Source organism: Podarcis melisellensis (genome assembly GCF_964234715.1).
Source record: "Podarcis melisellensis genome assembly, chromosome: 2".
NCBI classification, from domain to species: domain Eukaryota; kingdom Metazoa; phylum Chordata; class Lepidosauria; order Squamata; family Lacertidae; genus Podarcis; species Podarcis melisellensis.
In genome coordinates this window covers 108181071-108206413 of record NC_138529.1, presented here as the reverse complement: position 1 = coordinate 108206413, position 25343 = coordinate 108181071, and the positions used below count along the sequence as shown (strand labels likewise).

The 25343-nt window shown below is 43.3% G+C and overlaps 1 protein-coding gene across 1 annotated transcript in view; it reads right to left on the bottom strand.

Moving 5' to 3' along the window:
• Positions 1-354: 354 nt before the first annotated feature.
• The window catches only part of LOC309359398 (vomeronasal type-2 receptor 26-like), a gene marked incomplete at its 5' end in the record, with an annotated part of 28704 nt that continues 3715 nt past the window's right edge, over positions 355-25343 (bottom strand). The window contains 4 exons of the mRNA XM_081892984.1: positions 355-1823; positions 2647-2773; positions 3595-3735; positions 23793-23894. Coding sequence (XP_081749110.1) covers positions 919-1823; positions 2647-2773; positions 3595-3735; positions 23793-23894 — 1275 coding nt within the window. The 3' untranslated portion in view covers positions 355-918. The remainder of the gene's footprint in view (positions 1824-2646; positions 2774-3594; positions 3736-23792; positions 23895-25343) is intronic.

Sequence of the window (25343 nt, the reverse complement as noted above, 5' to 3'; positions counted from 1 at the left end):
ACAAACGTCGGCTCCCTCAGCCAGTAAAGCGAGTTGAGTGCAGCAACCCCAGAGTCGTTCATGACTGGACTTAACTGTCAGGGGTCCTTTTCCTTCTTTAAGGTTGGTAACAGGAAAAGCCTGTACTTTCTGGCTAAATGTAACACCTTGAAGTGTTACAAATCAGAGGTTCTTTTGATCTGTTTGTAGCTGGTTCTTTAGGAGAAAGGAACACAAATAGACCCAGAGAGTTGCAACTCAGCAAAACATTTTTATTGTATACATTAAAATGGCAGTCCTTAACACACACACACACATATTTTCAATCATAGTCACCAACACCGCTTCACCAAGGAGCGGATGGTGCTGTGGTCTAACCCACGGAGCCTCTTGGGCTTGCTGATTGGAAGGTCGGCGGTTCGAATCCCCACAACGGGGTGAGCTCCCATTGCTCTATCCCAGCTCCTGCCAATGTAGCAGTCCTAAAGCACGCCAGCGCAAGTAGATAAATAGGTACCGCTGTGGCAGGAAGGTAAACGGCGTTTCCATGTGCTCTGGTTTCTGTCACGGTGTCCTGTTGCACCAGAAGCAGTTTAGTCATGCTGGCCACATGACCCAGAAAGCTGTCTGTGGACAAACACTGGCTCCCTCGGCCTGAAAGCGAGATAAGCGTCACACCCCATAGTCGCCTTAGTCTGGACTTAACCATCAAAATGATGATGGTTCCCTCCCCTTACACAAATAAAATAAAATAGGTGTGCAGAGATCAAAAGCCTGGTTGCTGTGCACTTTGAAAATATAACCAGAATTCTCCTGGGAATGATGGTATATATTGAAAGGGCACTCCTGGGGGGAGAAGATGGTCATCCCATGGTAACATGTTGAGTAAAATTTGAATTCATTTCTGAAATTTGGCTGAGCTATACATTTGACCAAACTCTAATCTTTTCTTTTCATCATTAGGTGCACCTTAGAATTCAAATCAGGCCTCAAGACAAGGATGTAGCATTTGGGAAAGAAAATACAACCCAGTAACCCAGCACTGGAAGCCAAGATGGAGAAGATCTGCACAGCCACCATGTATTTCCCTTTGGTGCTCAAGTAGGTTGGCACGAAGGAGACCCAAACACTGCAAAATACTAGCATACTGAAAGTGATAAACTTGGCTTCGTTGAAACCCCCAGGAAGCTTCCTGGAGAGGAAAGCAACCATAAAAGAGATGGCAGCCAGAAGGCCCATGTAGCCAAGGGCACAATAAAACATAGCGATGGACCCTTCATTGCATTGCAGTATTATCTGTCTGACTTGTGAATTCATGTCAAGTTCTGGGAATGGGGGAGAGATTCCGATCCAGGCAATGCAGATGCCAAACTGAATGCTGCAACAGAAGAGGACAATGGAGTTTGCCAAACTTTTCCCCACCCATTTCCTGATGCTGTTCCCTGGTTTTGTGGCCAAGAATGCCAAAACCACAGTAGTTGTTTTTGCCAGCACAGAAGAGACGCCAATTGAGAAGATGATGCTGAAGGCAGTTTGACGGAGAAGGCAGGTGACCTTTTGAGGCTGACCGATGAAAAGAAAGGAGGACGAAAAGGAAAGCAGGAGAGAAACGAGGAGGATGTAAGTCAGGTTTTGGTTGTTGGCTTTGACTATTGGAGTGCTCTGGTACTTAATGAAGATTCCCAAAATAGTACTTGTGGTTAGGCACAAAAATAGGGCAAAGAAAGCCAAGGTGACCCCCAGGGGTTCTTCATAGGAGAGGAAGACTATGGTCTTGGGGATACATTGATGCCTCTCGTTGTTTGAGTATTGATCTTCTGGACACTGATAACAATGATCTGCATCTGATAGAAAAAATTATTTCAGTACATCATATTCCAAGGTGTTCCAGAAATTTCATACCACAATGTGATTTTCTCCTCCCTCCTTTATTATATTTTTACTCAGCATTCTCCCTTTTAATGCAGTTCTTAGGCAACATCTCAAACAAGCATGCAATAAGCCTGTTGGAGTCTGCCAAATCTTGGGAATCAGATGCAAAGCTGAAGTCCTGGAGAAATAGTTATTCATCAATGGGTTGATTTTGAGATTCATATGGCCATGATTAGTGCTTGGAATTAACTAGTTCAGTTGAACAAAGCTCAAGAATCTCTGAACGACACCTGAAAGTAGTTCCCATAATTGCCATGGACCAAAGTGAATAAAATCCATTTGAAGGTTAAACTTTGAATGCTTTCTAGTTCATACTCAGACTCATCCCTCCATCCCACCAAAAGCCTCAAAGTATTAAGCCTTTCTTTTTTTAAAAAAAGTAAGTTAATTGATCGGGGGGGGGGGAGTTGGAAAGCAAAAATTGGAGGCAATGTTCTATGGCTTATTAGGCAGATAAGGAGGTGTGCTGCTTGTTAGTCATTTAATCACTGCAGTGGAAGAGGTTATAGTTTGAGCCTGCTTGGAGCTGTGTGTTGGCCTAATTGTTTCACTGAAATAGATTCACAAGAACCAAATAATAATAATTGTAAAATGTTGGGGGAAATCTCCATCTTAATTTTGGAAAGCGCCACACTCTTCCTTTGCAAAATTTCATTTCAAACCTAGCATGCCTACTTTCATCCTGACCCTCTTTCTCAGTCTCCTAGGGCCTGTTGTTTCTTCCATACCATTTACCTGTGTTAGTGGAAATGGTTCCTTCCACGCAAGGGTCACAACTATAGCAGCAAATTGGCTGTCCCTCTGGCACCACCTTGTTGTATCCAGGTTGGCAACTTTCTGTACAGCTAGAGTGAGGTCTTGTCTAAAAAGACATCAAGGAAAACAAACAGTGTTTGGCGAGTTTCTGTTTTGTCTGTAGGTACCAAACCATTCTATGGTGATGTATCCATGCTTTGCAGAATGGTATATATGACTATGGGACATGAGTGGCGCTGTGGGTTAAATCACAGAGCCAAGGACTTGCCGATCAGAAGGTCAGCGATTCGAATCCCCGCGACGTAGTGAGCTCCCGTTGCTCGGTCCCTGCTCCTGCCAACCTAGCAGTTCGAAAGCACATCAAAGTGCAAGTAGATAAATAGGTACCGCTCTGGTGGGAAGGTAAACGGCGTTTCCATGTGCTGCTCTGGTTCACCAGAAGCAGCTTAGTCATGCTGGCCACATGACCCAGAAGCTGTACGCCGTCTCCCTCGGCCAATAAAGTGAGATGAGTGCCGCAACCCCAGAGTCGATCACGACTGGACCTAACGGTCAGGGGTCCCTTTACTTTTACCTTTATATATGGCTATACTAAGTATTTCAGCCTTGTTATCTCCAAATGAGAGGTTCAGGCTAAGGCCAACTTTTTGTTCATCATTTATACATTATCTAAGTAGGATCTTGCAGGAATCCAGCATTATAATCTCCCAAAAACCAAGGAGATGTTGATTTTGAGGCAAATATTAGCTATTTTGTCCAGAATTTGTTTGAACTGGAGACCTCCAGACTCACAGTTCACATTCCTAGCAACTGCTGCATTGATATGAGTATATCCTTCACCTGATTAAACCAACTGGGCCACACTGTGGATTCCTCATGAATGGTAAGTTTTAGACCAAATGATGCTTGGGTTTCCAGTTTACCAACTTTCACTCTTGCAGCTGATTTGTTAGGAAATGTGACCAAATTCACAACATCGTAGTCGGCCACTAATTCCCCGTCCTCATCGAAATGCACCTCATCCATGGTAGTACTGTTGAAGTGGAGACTTCTCAGAAAAGGGTGGAGCTGGATGTGGGAGAGAGAGAATGTCAACATTTGCAAGATGGGCCAATTAGATTCATCCTTTCTTCCACCTGAGTTTTCATCCCCCAACCCTCTTTTCTTTGGCGGAAACTGATTTAGTGTTGGATAAATTTAAAAGCAGGTTCCTAGATTGGAGATATCTCTCCCAGAAACCCAAAAGAAAAGGATGTAAGCTCCAAGTAGAAAAAAATAGGCCTTTATTTATATGCTTATTTTCACTACATGATCTGTGCATGAATATAGTCTTCCAAAGCAGCTACTCAATTCTGAACTTAAAAATGGAAAGCTTAAAGCTGGTGGTCAACAAAAGAGGTTTAAAGACTCTCTCAAGGCAAATCTAAAAAAATGTAGTATAAACACCAACAACTGGGAAACACTGGCCTGCGAGAGCTCCAATTGGAGAACAGCCTTTACCAAAGGTGTCATTGGCTTTGAAGATGCTCAAACTCAGGATGGAAGGGAGAAATGTGCTTAGAGGAAGGCACGCTTGGTAAACCCTCACCGTAATAAACTCCTGCCCGGAGACCTATGTCTCCACTGTGGAAGGATGTGTGGATCCAGAATTGGCCTCCACAGTCACTTACGGACTCATTGTTAAAACTGTGTTTATGGAAGACATAACTCAGCTCCAAGTGATCACCAAAGAAGAAAGAAGACATTCTATACTTGTATTTTGCTTTTCTACCCAGGAGCCCAGGGCTGTATATATATATATATATATATATATATATATATATATATATATATATATGCAGGTTTTGGTGTCCTCGGGTGTCTTCCCGTGTAAAAGTTGGGGTGTCTAGGCCTAGACACCCCAACTTTTACACGGGAAGACACCCGAGGACACCAAAACCTGCATTCCTGTACCCGTGAAAATCTACGAAAGCAAATATATATATATATATATATAATATTTATTAACAGTTTAAAGACTACAAAAGAAAAAACAATTCAACAAAACAATACAATACAAAAACAAAAACACTACGTAACACTGACACTAAAACATTGAATTAACAGAACAAAACAAACACAATTTAAAACACATCCAATAATTTCAATATCTTATCTTTCATTCACTTGTTTCCACGACCTCCTCACACCTCCCTTTTTGTATTCCACTTCAATTAACTGTTTCAGCAATTCCTTTCCATCTTCCTCTGTTTTCTGTCCTGTAATTTATCTTAACTTATTCTAACCTTATTTTTTCCCTTTAATACATTAAAATTCTATTTGTACTTAATTCCTTATAACATTTCTGCTAAAGCCATATAACTTCATTCCAACATTTTTCTAACATTCATTAATTTTACAGTATTTCAGTAAATAATCTTTAAATTTTTTCCAATCTTCTTCCACCGACTCTTCTCCCTGGTCTCGGATTCTGCCAGTCATTTCCACCAGTTCCATATAGTCCATCAACTTCATCTGCCATTCTTCCCAGGTGGGTAAATCTTGTGTCTTCCAATGCTTCACGATGAGTATTCTTGCTGCTGTTGTTGCATACATAAAAAAAAGTTCTGTCCTTCTTTGGCACCAATTGGCCGACCATGCCCAGGAGAAAGGCCTCTGGTTTCTTCAGGAAGGTATATTTAAATACCTTTTTCATTTCATTATAAATCATTTCCCAGAATGTCTTAATCCTTGGGCATGTCCACCAAAGGTGAAAGAATGTACCTTCAGTCACATTACATTTCCAACATTTATTCTCAGGTAAATTATAGATTTTTGCAAGCTTGACTGGTGTCATGTACCACCTGTAAATCATTTTCATTAAATTCTCTCTTAGGGCATTGCATGCCGTAAATTTCATACCTGTGGTCCATAACTGTTCCCAGTCAGCCATCATAATGTTATGTCCAACATCTTGTGCCCATTTAATCATAGTAGATTTCACCGTTTCATCCTGAGTGTTCCATTTCAACAGCAAGTTATACATTCTTGACAAATTCTTAATTTTGGGGTCTAACAATTCTGTTTCCAATTTTGATTTTTCCACCTGGAAACCAACTTTTTTGTCCAAATTGTATGCCTCCATTATTTGGTAATAATGGAGCCAATCTCACACTCTGTTTTTCAATTTTTCAAAGCTCTGCATTTTTATTCTATCTCCATCTTGTTCCAGAATTTCCCAATATTTCGGCCATTTGGCCTCCATATTGAGTTTTTTCTGTGCCTTCGCTTCCATTGGTGACAACCATCTTGGGGTTTTATTTTCTAACAAATCCTTATATCTTATCCAAACATTGAACAGTGCTTTTCTAACAATATGATTTTTGAACACTTTATGTGCATTTACCTTATCATACCACAAATATGCATGCCAACCAAATACATTATTGAAACCTTCTAAGTCCAGCACATCAGTGTTTTCAAGAAGCAGCCATTCTTTCAGCCAGCAAAAAGCAGCTGATTCATAGTAAGGTTTAAGGTCTGGCAGGGCAAATCCACCTCTTTCTTTAGCATCAGTTAATATCTTAAATTTACAACAACAGAAGAGCCCAGGGCTGTATACATTCCCCTCTTCCCCCTTTAAATTTTTTGCCGCAACCCCATGGTATAGATTAAACTGAGATAATATATGTGCATAAGCAGGATTTCTGGCCGAAAAACTGCGCAGGAGTGTGGGAAGGCAGGCAGAATGTTCACCAAATGCAATTGTAGTAAAGGGATTTCACTCTCCCTCACCTGCCATGCTTCTATGTTCAGAAAGTCCAGCCTGCCTTTTGCTGTAGCTCTCATGTGGCTGGACACAGATGTGATCAGAGCATGGAAGGCATGTGCTACAACATAGACAGCACTATAAACATTGCAACTCTCCGCAGACATGTCTTTCCCAAGCCAATCTGCAGGGAGACCTTCCAATTTCTCCCTCCCCATGCATCTTCTCCAGGTTTTCCTTGACCATCTGTGGTTGGGATGAGAGCAATCAAAGGATTTTGACCAAATCTGATTGAAGGAATCTTCATCTCGAGTCAAAAAAAGGTCCTGTGATTTCGACCTTCTGTTTCTTTGGGTGCTGAGGAACAATGCCCCATGGAAGAATACGATGTCCCAGTACTCAAAAGATGCGCTTAAGGTGAAGCCCCACAGAGCTGTGGCAATCCAGACTTTCCCTACCGGGGCATTGGTTTTTAGTTCAATTGTGTACAGCGCATGTGGCAACAGAAGCATTGAATCAGGATCTCCATAATAAAGGATCACATTGGCTCTCCTCTGAATAAGATGTCCTAAAAACCTTAAAAGTATTTGTTTGGAAACAAAGAGGTCAATAGAAAATTGTGGGATTGCATATGTGAAGGCTAAACAAATGCCACTCCCAAAGACCATCGCCTTCATGGTTCTCATGAAAAGATCTCCACCATCATTGTCTGGAGCAATGAGACCGACCCATGTCCACCTGAAATGCAGCAGCAACTGAACGATGCCCATGTACTGTGGAGCTGCCTTGGGACTCATCCAGTAGGAAGAGGGGAACTGAGTTTTTTCGCTCATAGTATGGATTACAAAGCCGTACGTGAGCTGGTATGGAGGAAAGGAATCAATGCTTAGTTTGGAAATAATGCTCAGGCCTTGCTTGTCTGAAATGTTTTCCACTCAACAGAGTAGTCTCACACATGTCTATTCAGAGGCAAGTCCCACTGAGTTAGATTGGAATTATACCCAGGCTATAAATCTGTTGACAGGTGGCTGGAGGAAAGGTTGAAGAATTGGGGACTTTTCACTTTAGAGAAAAGGTGAACAAGAGATAGCATGGTTGGATCTAGACACATCAAAGAAGCGTTTCAGTTAAACGTGTTGCAAACTTTGTTGTAAGAAATCACATTGGGGGAAACAGAACTCCACAGTGAAAGCTGCTGTCACAGCGTTATAATGCATATACAATGCATATGAAACGCTTTTTCTTCCCCAGTCTAGCTGAGTCCCACAACTCCTGCTCTGAAAAAGACAGTGCTGCATTTCGGAAGGTTCACCCTCCAGTACATCCCTGTTCCTTACTCTTCTCCTCCAAACCTTAGTGGGGCTCAGAAAACAGCAACAATAATGAGAAGCTTTTTCTGATGGGATTTTAAAAATTTCTTCAATACAGGTTTCATCTTCCTGCTTGTGGTGCAGAGTTGCAGAAGGCAAGCAGTGTGAGGTCACAAGTTTATCCCAACTTTCCTGAGGCAGACATCAGCCCCAAACTCCTGAGAAAAGGGTTCCACATACTTCAATCCCCTTTACCCCACTTTCAATCACAAGAGCTAATGATCTCCCTACCTGAGGGACCTCATAAACGTTTAGCATGGTTGCCATCTGAAAAAAGGTTTCAAAGTCCCCTCCTTGAATAACAGCCAGGAGCTTCCCTTGCCTTCCGCACCTGAAATTAGGGACCATCCAATGTCTAGTAGACAACAGGTCTATGGTGGCTTCAGAGGCTGTCCTGGCACTGAAACAATTTTCGTAGATCCTGTAGCCAAGGGTGATGTTAGGTAAGAGCTTGGGATTCTCATTAATCTCATTAATGGCAAACAAGATGGCCAGGATGTGTTCATAATTCCTTTCCAGTATCCTGGAATGAAAAGCAAATTGAACATCTACCACCTGAATACTATGTTCAAATCCTGCTTTTTCCACTCAAGGTGCCAGTGACATTTAGATCTGAGTGGTTTCTCTACTTGGGGGGGGGGAGAGAGATCTCCACCCCCATCATTCAGCCCAAACACTGAGGTCCAGCTCTGAGGGCCTTCTGGCAGTTCCTTCACTGTGAGAAGTGAGGTTACAGGGAACCAGGCAGAGGGACTGCTCAGTAGTGGTGCCTGTCTTTTAAGAACATAAGAAGGGTCGTGCTGAATAAGAGCAAAGGTCCGTCATGTAGATGTCTAATAGGAAGAAGGCATAAAAGCCCTGACTTGGCTAGAACTCAGTGCCCTTTGGCTCATCCCAGCATAGAACAGTTGACCATAGAACCATAATTTACTTATTTCCCCCTTTTCCACCCTGTCCCCCTTTTCCTTTGATAATGTGTTATTTTAAATACAGTAAGTGCAAACAACCTGGGATGTGTTGGGAAGAAAAGTGGCCTGTAACGGTAACAATCAAAAACAGAATTATATACTATAGAGAATGAATTTGCATTTTCTGCAAGATTGCTGTGAAATCTACTCATATTGCATTCAAAGCAACACAACGGTTTGCTTACGTATCAATAGTTTGTTTCAGTAATTCATTTACGGTATCAATTCAGTTAAAAGGCCGGCAACAATTCATATACCTACATTTAATTTAAATATTTCAGAACTTTGCATATTTCTTCTCCCTTCCCCTGATGGTACTACAACAAAAGTTGTAAGAAGTTTAAATATATATATATTCTAGGAGTCGATGTTCATTTTAATTTATCCAAATTTTTTCAGGTTTCAAATATTTAAAATGTCAGTGGATTTGCTACTTTTGGGGAGAGAGCAGAGACCCACAGGCGTGCACATTCCGCTCTTTGAAGAGCCAAAGAATTGTTCTGCTGAAGCAGACCAAAGATCCTTTTTTTTCCAAGCAAAAGTCAAGTTAATGAATATTATGGTAGTCAAAGTGCATTTGAATTTTTCCTGGTGATTCAGGTTGCTATTAGTAAAACCTTTCACATGAAATTCTAGGAACTGGATCCTGCTGCCTTTTATAACACCATGTAAAATGATCCTGGAGTTTAAGAGTAATCTTATTCTATAATTTAATGGGTAGTCCCACTTCTCACTTTTTTCCAGAGATGACGAGGAACCATTAAGGAGTACTCTTTGGGTTTCGCTCAGTCAACCAGCTTCAAATCCACCTAACAGTTACCTCGTTCAACCCACATTTTACCAGCTTCCTTGCAAGAGTATCATAACTTGAGGGACTTTGTCCAAAGCCTTACTGGAATCAAATAGGGAGCCGAAGATTCTGCTGCTCTTTCTTTCATAGGCAGCAGCAGGGAAGATCAGAATTGTCTGAGGACAACCAATACTTAATAGCAAATAGCACTTACGGTTGGAAGTCATGAGCAGGGTCAGACTTGAAAGTGTGTGTTGGATACACTGCCGTTCTCACGGGTATAACTCCGGCGATGAGGTAATCTCCTGGACTGTAATAATTATTTGGAGGTGTCTGTAGGTCTGAGAGATCTATCTCTATATTCATCACTACCCCAAAGAGCAAATGAAGCAATATGAGCAGTAGGGTCATTTTAGGCACAATGAAACAAGTGGAGCCTTTATTCAATTGGCTTTAGAATATACCCAGTCAGACTACCTTGACTAAGTTCACAGATTAAGAGATTGGCTTCAGTGCTAATGGAGATACATTCAAGCATTTAACTGACAGCCCAGCTCTGATTGTCTAACTCTCAGCTCTCATTCTCATTAGCTCTCTTCAAATTTGGTGCAAGAAATTGCTGGGTTCTGATTATTATTACTATTATTATTACTGGTCTCAAAAGTGACATCCAGGGGTGGCGGGAGTCTTATGGGACTTTGGCCACAGGAACACTTATCAATCACATTGATTTTGATAATTGCAGGGGGCATAAAACCATCTCTTTGTTCATTCTCTTTGCAGCACATGCACAGATGGAGAGCAGGAGAAAATATGTTCACAGCTGAGGGCTGAAAAAAACACACAGAGACATATCTCTATGTTGAATCAGGGTCACTTCTATTAATGTAAAACCCAAATTTATAGGTGTGGGAATTAATAATAATAATAATAATAATAATAATAATAATAATAATAATAATAATATACTACCCTTCATCAAGAGATCCCAGGGCACTTCATAGGCACTGCCGCCTTCCCACAGATACATTTAAAAGGCTGTACAATATTAATCAACCAAAGGCCTGGTTGTAGAGGAATGGCTTATATTAATGGGAATCCTGAAGATATAAGGGTGATCAGACCCCCTGCTGGGTCAGAAGCAAGGTAAATAGGGAGACTTATCACTGTCCCTTGTTTAGTTGTTTAGTTGTGTCCGACTCTTCGTGACCCCATGGACCAGAGCACGCCAGGCACTCCTGTCTTCCACTGCCTCACGCAGTTTGGTCAAACTCATGTTCGTAGCTTCGAGAACACTGTCCCACCATCTCGTCCTCTGTCGTCCCCTTCTCCTTATGCCCTCCATCTTTCCCAACCTCAATATCTTTTCAAGGGAGTCTTCTCTTCTCGTGAGGTGGCCAAAGTATTGAAGCCTCAACTTCATGATCTGTCCTTCCAGTGAGCACTCAGGGCTGATTTCCTTCAGAATGGATAGGTTTGATCTTCTTGCAGTCCATGGGACTCTCAAGAGGAACCCAGCCTCTTGGATAATGGCGTTGTCCCGAGTGAATCTCCACCCTCTCCCCATGTCTCCCACTTCCTCATTTGTCATCCCTATGGGTGCTGACAAGTGCCCTCTGCCTTTGAGCTCTTTGATCTCCTACTTTCAAGGCTCTCCGGGTTCTGGGAGATGGAGGATCTGGAACACTGTATCCATCAGCTGTCACCCCACTGGTGCTTCCTCCTCTCCCATTATTTCCCAACTTTTCCTCTCTTCTGCCTCTGAGATCTGACTTCCTCAAACCCCTGTTGTAATTATGAACTGTCTTCAACATTCCTCCTCTGTCCAGTTGCTGACAGAGGTCCTTCTTCAAGTCCCCCCCCCCCAAGAGATGCAGAGGATGGCAACGTGAGAATGGGCCTTTTCTGCAGTGGCTCTCCATTTTTGCAATGCTCTCCTCAGGGAGAAGACCAGGATGGAGAGAGGAAAGGGGAGGAGTGGAGCTGGAGGAAAGTTAGAATGATCTCACCCCACCCAACACTTGCCTGGTGTTGCAATCTAAAATGCAGCATTCCACAGACACTGGCTTTCTGGGGGACTATTCTGTGATACAGATCTGCAGAAACACCTGCAAATCAATTCAGGACAACCTGATCAATCCTGTAGTGTTTTTTGTAGCTGCTTCAGTCTGATATATGGACGCGGGTGGCACTGTGGGTTAAACCACAGAGCCTAGGACTTGCTGATCAGAAGGTCAGCGGTTCAAATCCCTGTGATGGGGTGAGCTCCCATTGTTCGGTCCCAGCTCCTGCCACCCTAACAGTTTGAAAGCACGTCAAAGTGCAAGTAGATAAATAGGTACCGCTCCAGCGGGAAGGTAAACGGCGTTTTCGTGCACTGCTCTGGTTTGCCAGAAGCGGCTTAGTCATGCTGGCCACATGACCCGGAAGCTGTACGCCGGCTCCCTCGGCCAATAAAGCGAGATGAGCGCCGCAACCCCAGAGTCGGTCACGACTGGACCTAATGGTCAGGGGTCCCTTTACCTTTTACCAGTCTGTTATGGGCAGAGTAGAAATTGGCTCAAAACAGCCTAGTTTGCTTTGGCCTTCGTCCAAATCCAGTTCACAGCCCAGGTACACACAACCTATATTGTGAGAACAATATAGACCTTTCTGTTCTGTTTCAGTTATTTAATTGGACCAGCTTCTCCATACTGTTTTACAATAAATGTCATCCAGCCCAGCCTCCTGCTATGCTGGGATGTTCTTTAGTTTACGCTGTTATGTCAGTTTGATCATTTTGTATGGTTTTACACAATGTGGCCAGTGTGTGTGTGTGTGTTTCTAATGGATTATAGTGTTTCTTGAGCTGTTATACTTATTTCTTATCTGATAATGTGTGAGCCATTTTTCCTTGTGAAGGCGTGGCGTTTACAAACACAGATGGTGATGTAGGCTGCTTCCCTCAACCCACCCCTTTACATATAAACAGGTGCTGGCACATGGACTCATAGAACCGTGGGGTTGGAAGAGACCCCAATGGTCATCTAGTCCACCCCATGACACAAGGAGGTGTTGGCCCTGAATCCCTCTTGTCAGCTGCATTCTCTATGAAGAAAGAATAGAGAAACTCTGTAAAATCCAGGGTGTATGAAAATTGCAGCACTTTTCAGGTGGGGCCAGTTTATTTTTGGCTGACATTTACATATTTCAAAAAGTGAAAATCTGGACAGAAAAGTTGTTGACATCAACCCCCCCCCAAAAAAAATCTCAAACAAAGTTTAAGTTTTTAAGATGTTTTTAAAGGAAAACACCAAAACAACGAACTTGAATTCAATTTGAACTTGAACTTATCTGATGGCGTTAATGAACTTGACTAAAAATGGAGGTTAAGTCTGAGAATGATTACAATGTTGGGGGGGCCACCAGGTGGCACATTGGAAGATGGCCGACAATGACATCTCTCTGACCCATACGAGGTAATTAAGAGGCTGCTATGGGAAGTATGCAGTCTTCCTACCCCCCCCCCTAAGCAGATGGGGGGCTGCCTTGCCAGCGGTGTCCACAATGCACCCCCGGATCTGAGAGATGGGGGTGCCGGTCACTTGGCACGAGCCCTCGATGAGGTCAGCTCTTCCTGACGCCGATTCCAATCAGCGTGTGCTGGTTAGCTTCAGCTCGGAATTATAATTGGAAACATACGATTGGAATGAAGCTGAAGCACATACATCAAGTAACGCTCGAGAGATAAGACTGCTGATTAATGGATCTCTGTGACCGGGAGTGACGGACGGATAAGTAAATCTTCTGATGAATCACCATTAAGAGACTGTATGTTTGGAATGAAGGGGGGGTGGAGGAAAAAACTTTTTTCTTTGCACTATGTGATATTAATAACCCTCCACCCCAGAAAGAAACAAGATTGTTGCGTTTTTACTAACCACAAGCAGGAATTTAAGTACTGTGTGGGATGGATTATAGCTAAAGAGAGGATTGGTAAACAATGAGAATGGAGGAAAATTTTATGACGCAGTTAAAAAATGGTGTCTCGCCAAGACAGTCTTGCCGGAGAAAGAAGGACAGGGGGAGGAGAATCAGGACCATTGGAATGAGAAGGATTGTTGGAATGTAATCTTGACCTGACAGAGCCTCCTGATATATTTGGCAAGTCTGAGAAAAGTAAAGGACAGACCGAAGATTAATTTTTTTATGGAAGCGAGGAACAGCGGCTGTCCCGGAGCGATATGATCTTTGGAGAGTACAAAACCCACACAGAGGATGCCTGTTTCTAAACTGCTTGTGAAAATTATCAGAGATCGCAAAGAAAGGAATATACAATAACAACAAGAAGATGAAGAAAGTAATAAAGGACTATCTGGATAGAACTGGATAGAACTGTTTAATTAAAGCAGCAATATAAGTGATGTTTGGACTCGTTCGGAGCTTGATGTATGGGTACCTCCAACAAAATTTAAAATTTGGCTGTATAATTTGGAACTAATGTGATCTGGATAATGTGATGTGATTGGCCTGTTAATAAAAATTATTTTTTTAAAAAAAGAGAGAATGATTACAATGTTGTTTAATGGAATATAATTTTCTTCTCTGACTCTCTGAATAATCTCTATACTTTTGGGAAAGAGTTTTTGGACTTTTCAGAGTGTCGAAGATACCAAACCTAATGGAGTTACAACTGTGGACTTATTTAATTAAAAAGGCATCAGCTGGTTAAAAATCAAGATTGAAAGAAAAGGACTATGATATCCATAGCTAAAATGGGACTAAATCGGATTTAAAATGAAAATCAATATCATAGTTTTATTTATATTGGATACTAAAATTTTTGGTGTGAATGGATGTTAAGAATTGAATATATAATGGTTAAAATTTGTGAGCAATATGGGAGGAGGGGAGGGAAGAAGTTGGAAGTACTGGTGCTCTCTACTGAGTCTACCGAAATGACCTTGACAATGTACTGATTAAGTTAAAAATAACACTTTCCTTGGTGGGAAAGGTCTCTTTCTTTTGAAATTTAACTCTGTAGAGGAAGCTGGGAAACAGGGAGAGAATTGGCCCCCCTGATACCAGATTAGAAATGACAGAAGGAAAATGTCAATGTTAGAACAAACCTGCAAGGCCATAACACAAGACATCATAAGATCTGGACTACAGTGGTACCTCGGGTTAAGTACTTAATTCGTTCTGGAGGTCCGTTCTTAACCTGAAACTGTACTTCACCTGAAGCACCACTTTAGCTAATGGGGACTCCTGCTGCCGCCGGGCTGCCGGAGCACCATTTCTGTTCTCATCCTGAAGCAAAGTTATTAACCCGAGCTAATATTTCTGGATTATTGGAGTCTGCAATCTGAAGCATATGTAACCCGAGGTAGCACTGTATATGATTTGCTTTTAGAATTTAAAAGAGAACTTTTTCAGGTAAAGGAAAATGTTGTTAACACAGTTTCTCAAATTTGGAAAAACACCAATTTATGTTCAGAGGCTGTGGGACAATTTAAAGAAGGGAATGTAGAAACTTCTAATGTGGGAATAGTAGAGGAGTGAGGTTTGAGGAAAATTCAAAGGAAAGTAAGGGTGGTCCCAGATAAAAATGGCACCCTGTGTGAATTAATTTGAGAGGCTTTGACTGTGATGAAGATGAAACAGGAAAGGAGGGCAAATTGTATAAAGGCTACTATGTGGTGGCAATGTAAAGTTATCAAAAAGGCGTAGGAAATGACATACAAAGACTTGAAGACAATGTTGAAAGTGATGTTTGTTTCTAAAAAAACAAAAACGGAAGCTATGATATTGGTAGAAACAGGACCTAATAGACTTATAGAGCGAAATACTTTGTCCCTGTACCTGAGTCTAGATGCCAGGCCAAGATCAGCCCATCTGTACAGAAGGAAGAAGCCTCTGCTGATGAAGATAAAGAAGATTGGCGAAACAAATAATAATAATAATAATAATTTATTATTTATACCCCGCCCATCTGGCTGAGTTTCCCCAGCCACTCTGGGCGGCTAACTAGCGAACATATTAGATAATTTGAAACCCAAGAAAGAAAGGGCAGCGTTGTTTTTTTCTTTAAAAAGGGAAATGTTCAATGCATAATTTTTGAGGGTTGTGTATAGACTTTTACATTAGTAGAACTTGTATTAAGATGAATATCGTTTTAAAATTGGATTGTTAAGATTATAAGACTTTATAGACATTAGCATGCTCAAAGCATAAAACAATGGAACCAAGAAAGGGAGTGGAGGGAAGTCAACTGAGTTAAGATTTATGATTTGAATTTTTCTTTGTGATGTTTTTGTTTGTTTGTTTTTTCTTGTTATTATAAAATTAATACAGTGGTACCTCAGGTTAAGTACTTAATTCATTCCGAAGGTCTGTTCTTAACCTGAAACTGTTCTTAACCTGAAGCACCACTTTAGCTAATGGGGCCTCCCGCTGCTGCCGCACCGCCAGAGCACAATTTCTGTTCTCTGTTCGGATAGATATCGATCTGGCCCTTGATCGATAGAGCCGCGACTTCAGACAGCTTTACGATCCCAATCAATCACTTACAGCGGTCCGGCACGCTTCCTCCCAAGCTGCGCAATAACTCCTGCTGTCTCTTCTCAGTCACGGCTTTTAGCAGAGTAGAACACAGCGTGTAAAGCAGTCTTGCTCCATGTAAGCACACATAGACAGATTTGTCTATTTACAGCTCTTTATTAAAACATTACAGCATCAAAGTCCAGGGCTTCTTTCAGCCATGTCTCTCTCACAGATACACAGAGAGAAGTGAAAGTACAGGGAAAAACTCCTCCTCCTTAGCTTCTAAAAGCTTCTGTCTCCTCCCAGCTTCTAACAGCTGACGTCGGAATGTGACGCACACTCAGAACAACTTAACCAGTTAAGTTCTGAACACTCACACCCCCCCTTGCGTTGGATTCCGACTACACCTGTGGAACATCCTCAGCAAAACTCTGTGAGATCAATGCCTTCCCCAATGCCTTGCGCCTTCCCTTGGCAAACCTGTTTGGCATTTGTGGAACCACCTCACAACTCTCAGAATCGCACTGTGCGAAACTTACCCACGCACCTGTGGCCTGATACCTCTCTGGTGGGATACCTTTAGTTGTGCGACTGGACCTCCTAGGCACAAACTCAGGTGTTTCCTCTGACTCACTTTGATCAGGAGGTGTGTCCTCTGCATCATGGGACTCTCCTTCTGACTTAAAGTGTCTTCGAATCCTCTCCATTACACTCACAGGAGAACTAGGCTCACTTTTGGGCTGTCTCTTAACAACTTGTGGAGATGCCCTATCCTGCTCCTGACCCTGGTCAGTGACCTGGTCGTCATCAGTAGCCTCAGCTTCTTCTTCCGCCTCATCAGAACTGTCTTCTGGGTCAGAGAGACATTCTGAGAGAACATCACGCCTGACAGGAGTCTTTGACTTTACAACCTCCTCTAAGAACTCAGCGTGTTTACTGATCAGCACCTTACTCTGATCACCTGACGGGTAAGCAAATCGCCATGCACGGGCTTCTGGCTCATACCCACAGAAGATCATTTTCTGGACTTTGGCTCCATCTGGCCCTTGCAAAGCTTTAGGCAAAGAGACAAGCGCAGGAGTCCCAAAAGTCCGCAGAAAGTGAACCTGGGGTTTTCGGCCATTTAACAAAGAGAACGGTGTGTCGCCTACCAGTGAGTTGTAGATACGATTCCAGGTGAATGACACAGCCCTAGTAGCCTCCAACCAAAACTCAGGAGGTAACCTGGCTTCTTTCAGCATCACCTGTGCAGCCTTAACCAGAGCTCCACTCCTCAGCTCTGCCACCCCCCCTTGCTGGGGTGAAATAACTGTGTGTCGTATCCCTCTCTTCTGAAAGAACTTCTGCAACGCAGAACCAGTGTACTTAGCATTTCTGTCACTGATGATCGCTTGCACTCTGGTGGAGAACCTCTGTTCCACCCCCTCAATCCAGCTCTTGATCAGCTGTGCTGCATCCTCCCTGGATTTCAGACCGTGAGCCCAGGAATTCTGCGAGAAATCATCCAGAAAAGTTAGCAGAAACCTGGCCCCTCCCAGACTTGGTTCCTTGACAGGACTGGACAAATCTATGTGTACCAGCTCAAAAGGTTTGGTGGCAACCCGTTCCACCTTTGGGTAACTGCACCCTCTCACCTTTGCCTGCTTGCAAGTGTCACAATTAATGGCACTTCCACAATTTCTAATCTTACAACCTGTAACAACCTCAGGCAACGCCTGCAAATCCTCTAAAGGATTGTGAATCGTTCTCTGATGCCATACGCATGCACACATGACATGATGAGCGGGAATTGTAGCACGCTGGTTGGGAACTGTAGCACGCAACGCTTGTGCTTTCTCAACCTTCCCCTCACCTCCAAGAGACGTTTTAAGAATGAAAAGATCATTCTGTCCCTTCCGCACTTTGGCCAGTAACCTCCCCCCTTTGGAGATTGTGCAGACATCATTTTCAAAACAAACTTTGAACCCCTTACTTAACAAATAAGGCACAGATAACAAACAGTGATGAATCTCTGGAACAATACAAAAATCCACCGTCTCCTGCAAGACACAAAGATAGGCATTAGTACACTTGGAAACTCTAGTTTTCTGTCCATTCGCGATCTTAATAGCCTGTCCCTTCGGAACTGCCGTGCAATTCCACATCTCGACTGCAGGGGTCTCTGGAACCATGTTGCGGTTAGCTGCAGAGTCTATTACAAAGGCCATCTCGGAATTTTCCACTCGGCCGTCTTCGAACACTGCCATACTCGCAGAAACCTGATAAGACTCTTCCCCCTGCTGTTTACCACGGCCACCTGGCTCAGTTCCACGCCTGCCTGTCTTCCCAGGCCTGTTGCCATGGAAACCTGCCTGATTCCCATGAGAAGTGTCCTTGCAAACATCCTGCCTCGGCTCTCTGCTCCGGTGGGGGCAACTGCCACGCCGACGTTGAACTCCAGTGGAAAAACACTGCCCGGGGCTCCTCCCAGCTGGCCTGGCCTTCCTCCTTCTGGAACGGCGCCTCCCACCAGCCTGGCCCCCCCTGAAGCTCCTTTCTGCTTCAGCACAAAGGGAAAGTTGTTTAAACTCGCCTTTGGAACTCTTCGCCCCCCCGATCTGCTCACTAGCGCTCCTAGAGGCCGATCCATCGGGAACAGGGCCTGCCAGTCCAGCCTCTCCAGGACTCAGTCCATCACACAGACGTGTAGAAGCACTACAACAGCTCCCCAACACTGTCCCAGCCCCCATTGGGCTTTCTGGGCATCCTTCAGCCTCTCCTGGGCTCTGGCCTTTCGCTGACGCCTCACACAAGCCCTTCAGCAAATTCCAGGCAGCCCACGCTGTCGTTATGCCCTCCAAATGAGGCCTCAGTGATGCATGTACGCATGCTTTGAGCATCTCTAGCTCTTGATGCAGCCTCTGGCTATCTTCAGCCAACACAGCCCCACAGCTTGCTTCACCTGCTCCAGCTGCTGGCCGGCTAAGGGGTGATTTTGGCTCCCACTGGTTTGCTTCCCAGAGCCCTTCAATCAAGAACCATCCCCTTATTCTTCTGGACCACGTTGCCCAACTCTTTAGAGTTAGAGGCTCCACCGGTATATTCTGGCTTTCAGCCATCTTCTCCCGTTCTCCCAAGGGGCCCCTCAAGCTGTACTTACTCCGTACCAGCTGCTTGGCTCTCCCTTCCGTGGAGAAACGTTATCGGCTGCGTCCCAGCCTCCAGCTCTTAGCTGCTTTTTAGCTCCAGCTCTCTGTGTATCAGAAGCTTTCACTGCCTCTCGGAAGCAGGCAATTAATCATTCTTGCTCTCCGGCACCCAGTCAGCTCCCGTTGGCCTCCGACGGCCCCTCAGCCTCAGAACGCTAACTTCAAAGACATTCCTGGAGCTCACAGCATCTGCTTTACGAGCGTTGGCTGACCTTCCATAACCTGTTCGGATAGATATCGATCTGGCCCTTGATCGATAGAGCCGCGACTTCAGACAGCTTTACGATCCCAATCAATCACTTACAGCGGTCCGGCACGCTTCCTCCCAAGCTGCGCAATAACTCCTGCTGTCTCTTCTCAGTCACGGCTTTTAGCAGAGTAGAACACAGCGTGTAAAGCAGTCTTGCTCCATGTAAGCACACATAGACAGATTTGTCTATTTACAGCTCTTTATTAAAACATTACAGCATCAAAGTCCAGGGCTTCTTTCAGCCATGTCTCTCTCACAGATACACAGAGAGAAGTGAAAGTACAGGGAAAAACTCCTCCTCCTTAGCTTCTAAAAGCTTCTGTCTCCTCCCAGCTTCTAACAGCTGACGTCGGAATGTGACGCACACTCAGAACAACTTAACCAGTTAAGTTCTGAACACTCACATTCTCATCCTGAAGCAAAGTTCTTAACCTGAAGCACTATTTCTGGGTTAGCGGAGCCTGTAACCTTAAGTGTATGTAACCTGAGGGACCACTGAACTATACATCCTACACAAGCCTCCTTTTTTTCTTCCTTTTCAACATTAGGTGCTCCTTTGTATTCAGATCAGGCCTCAGTACAATGATGTAGCATTTGGGAAGGAACATGAAACCCAATAACCCACCACAGGAAGTCAAGATGGAAAGGACCTGTAAAAATGTCATGTTGTTTCCTTTGCTGCCCACATACACTAGAAAAGTACAGACCCAAATGCTGCCAAACGTTACCGTGCCCAAAGTGATAAACTTGGTTTCTTGGAAACCCCAAGGTAGTTTCATGGTTAAGAAAGCAACACCAAAAGAAGCAGTAGCCAGAAGGCCTACGTAGGTAAAGGTATAATGAAATACAGGGGCAGAACCTTCATTGCATTGCAATACTAACTGACCAGCTGTGGATCCCTTGCCAAATTCTGGGAAGGGGGGAGATATTCCAGTGAAGACCAAGAGGATGACAAACGGAACGACGGAACAGAAAAGGAAGATCGCATTTGATAAATTCTTTTCCACCCATTTGCTGACGGTGTTCCCTGGCTTTGTGGCCATGAATGCCAACAGCACAGTGGTCATTTTTGCCAGAACAGAAGAGAGGGTGACTGAGATGCATGTGCCGAAAGCTATTTGACGGAGACTGCAGTTGAGCTTTTTAGGCTGGCCAAGGAATACAAAGGAGGACAAAAAGGAAAGCAGGAGAGAAACGAGGAGGATGTAAGTGAGGTTTCGATTGTTGGCTTTAACAAATGGAGTGTCTCTGTATTTAATGAAGATTTTCAAAATACAACCTGTGGTGAAGCACAATAAGAGGGCAAAGAAAATCAAGGTAATCCCTAGGGGTTCTTCATAGGAGAGGAAGACTATGATCTTGGGAAAACATTGATCTCTCTCATTGTTTGGGTATTTATCTTCCGGGCACTGGTGGCAATGATTTGCATCTGAAAGAAATAAACCCAAATGATTTCAATCAATCAATCAAATTTATTATTTATACCCCGCCCATCTGGTTGGGTTTCCCCAGCTACTCTGGGCAACAGAATTAAAATTTAAAAAATGATAAAACATCAAACATTTAAAACTTCCCTAAACAGGACGGCCTTCAGATGTCTTCTAAAAGTCAGATAGTTGTCTATTTCCTTGACATTTGACGAGAGGGCGTTCCACAGGGCGGGCACCACTACCGAGAAGGCCCTCTGCCTGCTTTCCTGTAATCTCACTTATCACAGTGAAGGAACTGCCAGAAGGCCCTCGGAGCCGGACCTCAGTGTCCGCACTGAGCGATGGGGGTGGAGCCACCATGTATTTCCCCTTGGTGCTCAAGTAAGTTGGCACAAAGGAGACCCAAACACTGCAAAACACCAGCATGCTGAAGGTGATAAACTTGGCTTCATTGAAACCGCCTGGGAGCTTCCTGTCGAGGAAATCAACTGTAAAAGAGATGGCAGCCAGAAGGCCCATGTAGCCAAGGGCAGAATAAAACATAGTGACGGACCCTTCATTGCACTGCAGAATTGTCTGTGTGACTTGGAAATCCATGTGTGACTTGGAAATCCGATGGAAAGAAGGGAGGACAAAAAGGAAAGCAGGAGAGAAAGGAGCCTTTTAAGTATTTACATATCTGTCGTAAAACGCTCTGATAGTTTTTAAGAATATGTATATATAAAATGACTGCTGAAATATGGCTGAACTATACATCTGACACAACCCCCTTTTTTTCCTTCCTTTTCATCATTAGGTGCTCCTTTGTATTCAGATCAGGCCTCAGCACAAGGATGTAGCATTTGGGAAGGAAGATGTAACCCAATAACCCACCACTGGAAGCCAAGATGGAATAGACTTGCAAAACTGCCATGTTTTTTCCATCGGTGCCTGCAAAGACTGCCAAAGTGAAGACCCAAACCCAGCCAAGCATTAGCATGATCAAAGTGATATACTTGGTTTCTTGGAAACCCCATGGTAGTTTCATGGTTAAGAAAGCAACACCGAAAGAGGCAGTACCCAGAAGGGCTATGTAGAGAAAGATAGAATAAAATATAGTGGCAGAACCTTCATTGCATTGCAATACTATCTGTCCAGCTGTGGATCCCTTGCCAAATTCTGGGGAGGGGGGAGAAATTCCAATCAAGACCATGCAGATTACAAACTGAATGAGGGAACAGAAAAGGACGATGGCATTTGGCAGACTCCTTCCCACCCATTTGCTGACGCTGTTTCCTGGCTTTGTGGCCATGAATGCCAGCAGCACAGTTGTCATTTTTGCCAGAAGAGAAGAGAGGGTGACTGAGATGCAAGTGCTGAAAGCTATTACACGAAGAATGCAGTTGAGCTTTTGAGGCTGGCCAAGGAATAGAAAGGAAGATAACAAACCAAACAGAAGAGAAACAAGGAGGATGTACGTGAGGCTTTGATTGTTGGCTTTAACTATTGGAGTGCCTTTGTATTTAATAAAGATTCCGAGAACAGAAGCTGTGATGAAACACAAGAACAGGGCAAATAAAGCCAGGATAATGCCCGGAGGTTCTTCATAGGAGAGGAAGACTATGGTTTTGGGAAAACATTGATCCCTCTCATTGTTTGGGTATTTATCTTCTGGGCACTGGTGGCAATGATCTGCATCTGAAAGAAATAAACCCTAAGATTTCAGTATAATAATAATAATAATAATAATAATAATAATAATAATAATAATGCATTTCTGGGTTATTTGTGGGGCCTGCCTAGTGTTTTTGCATGAGTAGAATGTTTGCTTTTATTTAAAATGCATCACTGGATTATTTGTGGGGCATAAGAATTTGTTCATTTCCCCCCCCCAAAAAAAAAAATCTGGCCCCCAACAAGGTCTGAGGGACAGTGGAGTGGCCCCCTGCTGAAAAGGTTTGCTGACCCCTGGTCCAGATGAAGGGATGTAATAGTACTACTCCATTCTGCCTTGGTCAGACCAAACCTGGAATACTGTGTCTGGGGTCACAATTTAAGAAGGATATTGACAAGCTGGAATGTGTGCAGAGGAGGGTGCACAATATGATCAGGGTCTGGAAACCAAGCCTTGTGGGGAATGGTTGAGGAAGGTGTGTGTGTTTAGATTATGACTTTTGAGATCTTTGAGATCTAGGGAATCACTAGCATAGTTAAAGTCCTGGAGAAATAGTTACTCATTAGATAATGGTGTTAATGTTGAGGTGCCTAGCACCATGAACTTGACTGAAATAATTAAAAAATGTTTAGGAAACAGTAGAAGGTTGCTCCCATAATTGCTGGCGAATAAAGGTAAATTAAATACATTTCAGGTTGAATTTTGAATGATTTTCAGTTCATACTCATGTACACTCCCGCATCCCACAGAAGGCTCAAAGTCTTAGCTTTCAATTTTAGAAAAGTAAATTGTACATCTATAAAGTTAGTAAGCAAAATATGGAGGCAGCGTTCTGTGGCTTATTAGGCAGATATTAAGGTACTGCTGTTGCATGCTATATTTAATGGTTTGATAATTTTCTTTGTTTCTGCGTTCTTGTTGCTAAGGATTTTTAGTCATTTTAGATGGACAAGCTGTAATCTGAGCCCCCTTAGAGCAACACTTCCAGGCAATGCACTTGGAAGATTGCTTGCCTAGAATTGATTCACCAGAACTCCAAATTAATATTGAAATGTGCCTCTTGAAATTCTGGATCAGAATTTAGCAAAGATGAACTTACTTTATTAACAAAATTTCAGTTCAGACCAAACATGACAATTTTCATACTGAACCTGCTCCTTAAGATACCACCCTCCAGGGTCTTCTGTTCCTTCAAACCCATTTACCAGTATGAGTAGAAATGGTTCCTTGTCTGCATGGGGCACAATCATAGCAGCAAACTGGTTGTCCTTCTGGTACGATCTTGCTGTATCCAGATTGGCAGCTTTCTGTACAAGTAGAATGGGGCCGTGTCTGAAGGGAATCAAGAAAGGAAAAACCTGTCTGAGGGATTTCCATAGGTACTATACCATTCTGTTTTCATGTGTCCATTCCTTGCAGAACAACTGGATCATGTTCCCATCCCTGATCTCTAAACCAGTGTTTCCCAACCTTGTGCCTCCAGCTGTTTTTGGACTACAATTCCCATCATCCCTTGCCACTGGTCTTGCTAGTCAGGGATGATGGGAGTTGTAGTTCAAAAACAGCTGGAGGCACAAGGTTGGGAAACACTGCTCTAAACAACCTATATATATATATATATATATATATATATATATATATATATATATATTCTATTTGCCAGGAGGTGATGGGACCAGTGGCCAAAACAAACATAGCTGGTCTCTTTTTTTATATATATTTCGACTGCTTTTATATATATTTCGACTGCTTCAGACCAACACAGCTACCAACCTGACTCTGAACAACCAAGGAGAGATTGAGGCTGAGACCAGCTGTATTGTTATTTGCTAATTTGAACAAGAGACTTCCAGGCTCAAAGCTCACTACTACATTATGCCAGCTTGTAAATTATGAATAGGTTGGATGGCCATTAATTTTGCAGATTCCAAATTGCTCTTTAACATGGAACATCACCACAAGAGAATAATCATGGAAGCCATCGAGATAGAGAAACACCCTCACAACATGAACAAGCGTGACGACACATCCCGCTTGCCAGACATCTGGAAATTAGCCCTCCCCACAAAAACTGACACCAGATCCAGAGGCACACAGAACGCCATCACCAATCAACCACACCAGACCCAAACCCAGACCCTCTCCACAGATAAATTACAGACACCATCCAGTAGCCAAACCATGGTGGCACCTCCGGATGCTGCACCCCCCTGCAATCCCTACACAGATCTGGCTGACACAGGCCACAAAACCACAGCTCGCCCCTATACACGAAGCCAAGCCAGAGCACAACTAAGTGCAGTACAGCCATCTTCTCAGAAAAACTCTTCACAAAGTTCAAGAGGTCAAGACACAAAGACTTTAGCAACTAATCCACACCTAATGACCCACCTAAGTGGTACTCAGGATATCACTCAAGAAATCACCCAAGATATCCCTCAAGTAATTAAGGAACAAAAGAAGAAAAGGCACACTAGCCTGGGAACTTCCTCTCTGCCCAGAACATTGGAGGCTATACACCACACCCCCTCAACAGTATTTATAGGAACTCAAACACTGAGATCCTGCTCTGTTCCAGTAACAAGAAGCCGAAAGCACCAGCCTGAAGATGACGAGTGAGACCTCGTCGAAACGTCGCCTAGACACCCCAACTTTTACACGGGAAGACACCCGAGGACACCAAAACCTGCATTCCTGTACCCGTGAAAATCTACGAAAGCATATATATATATATATATATATATATATATATATAT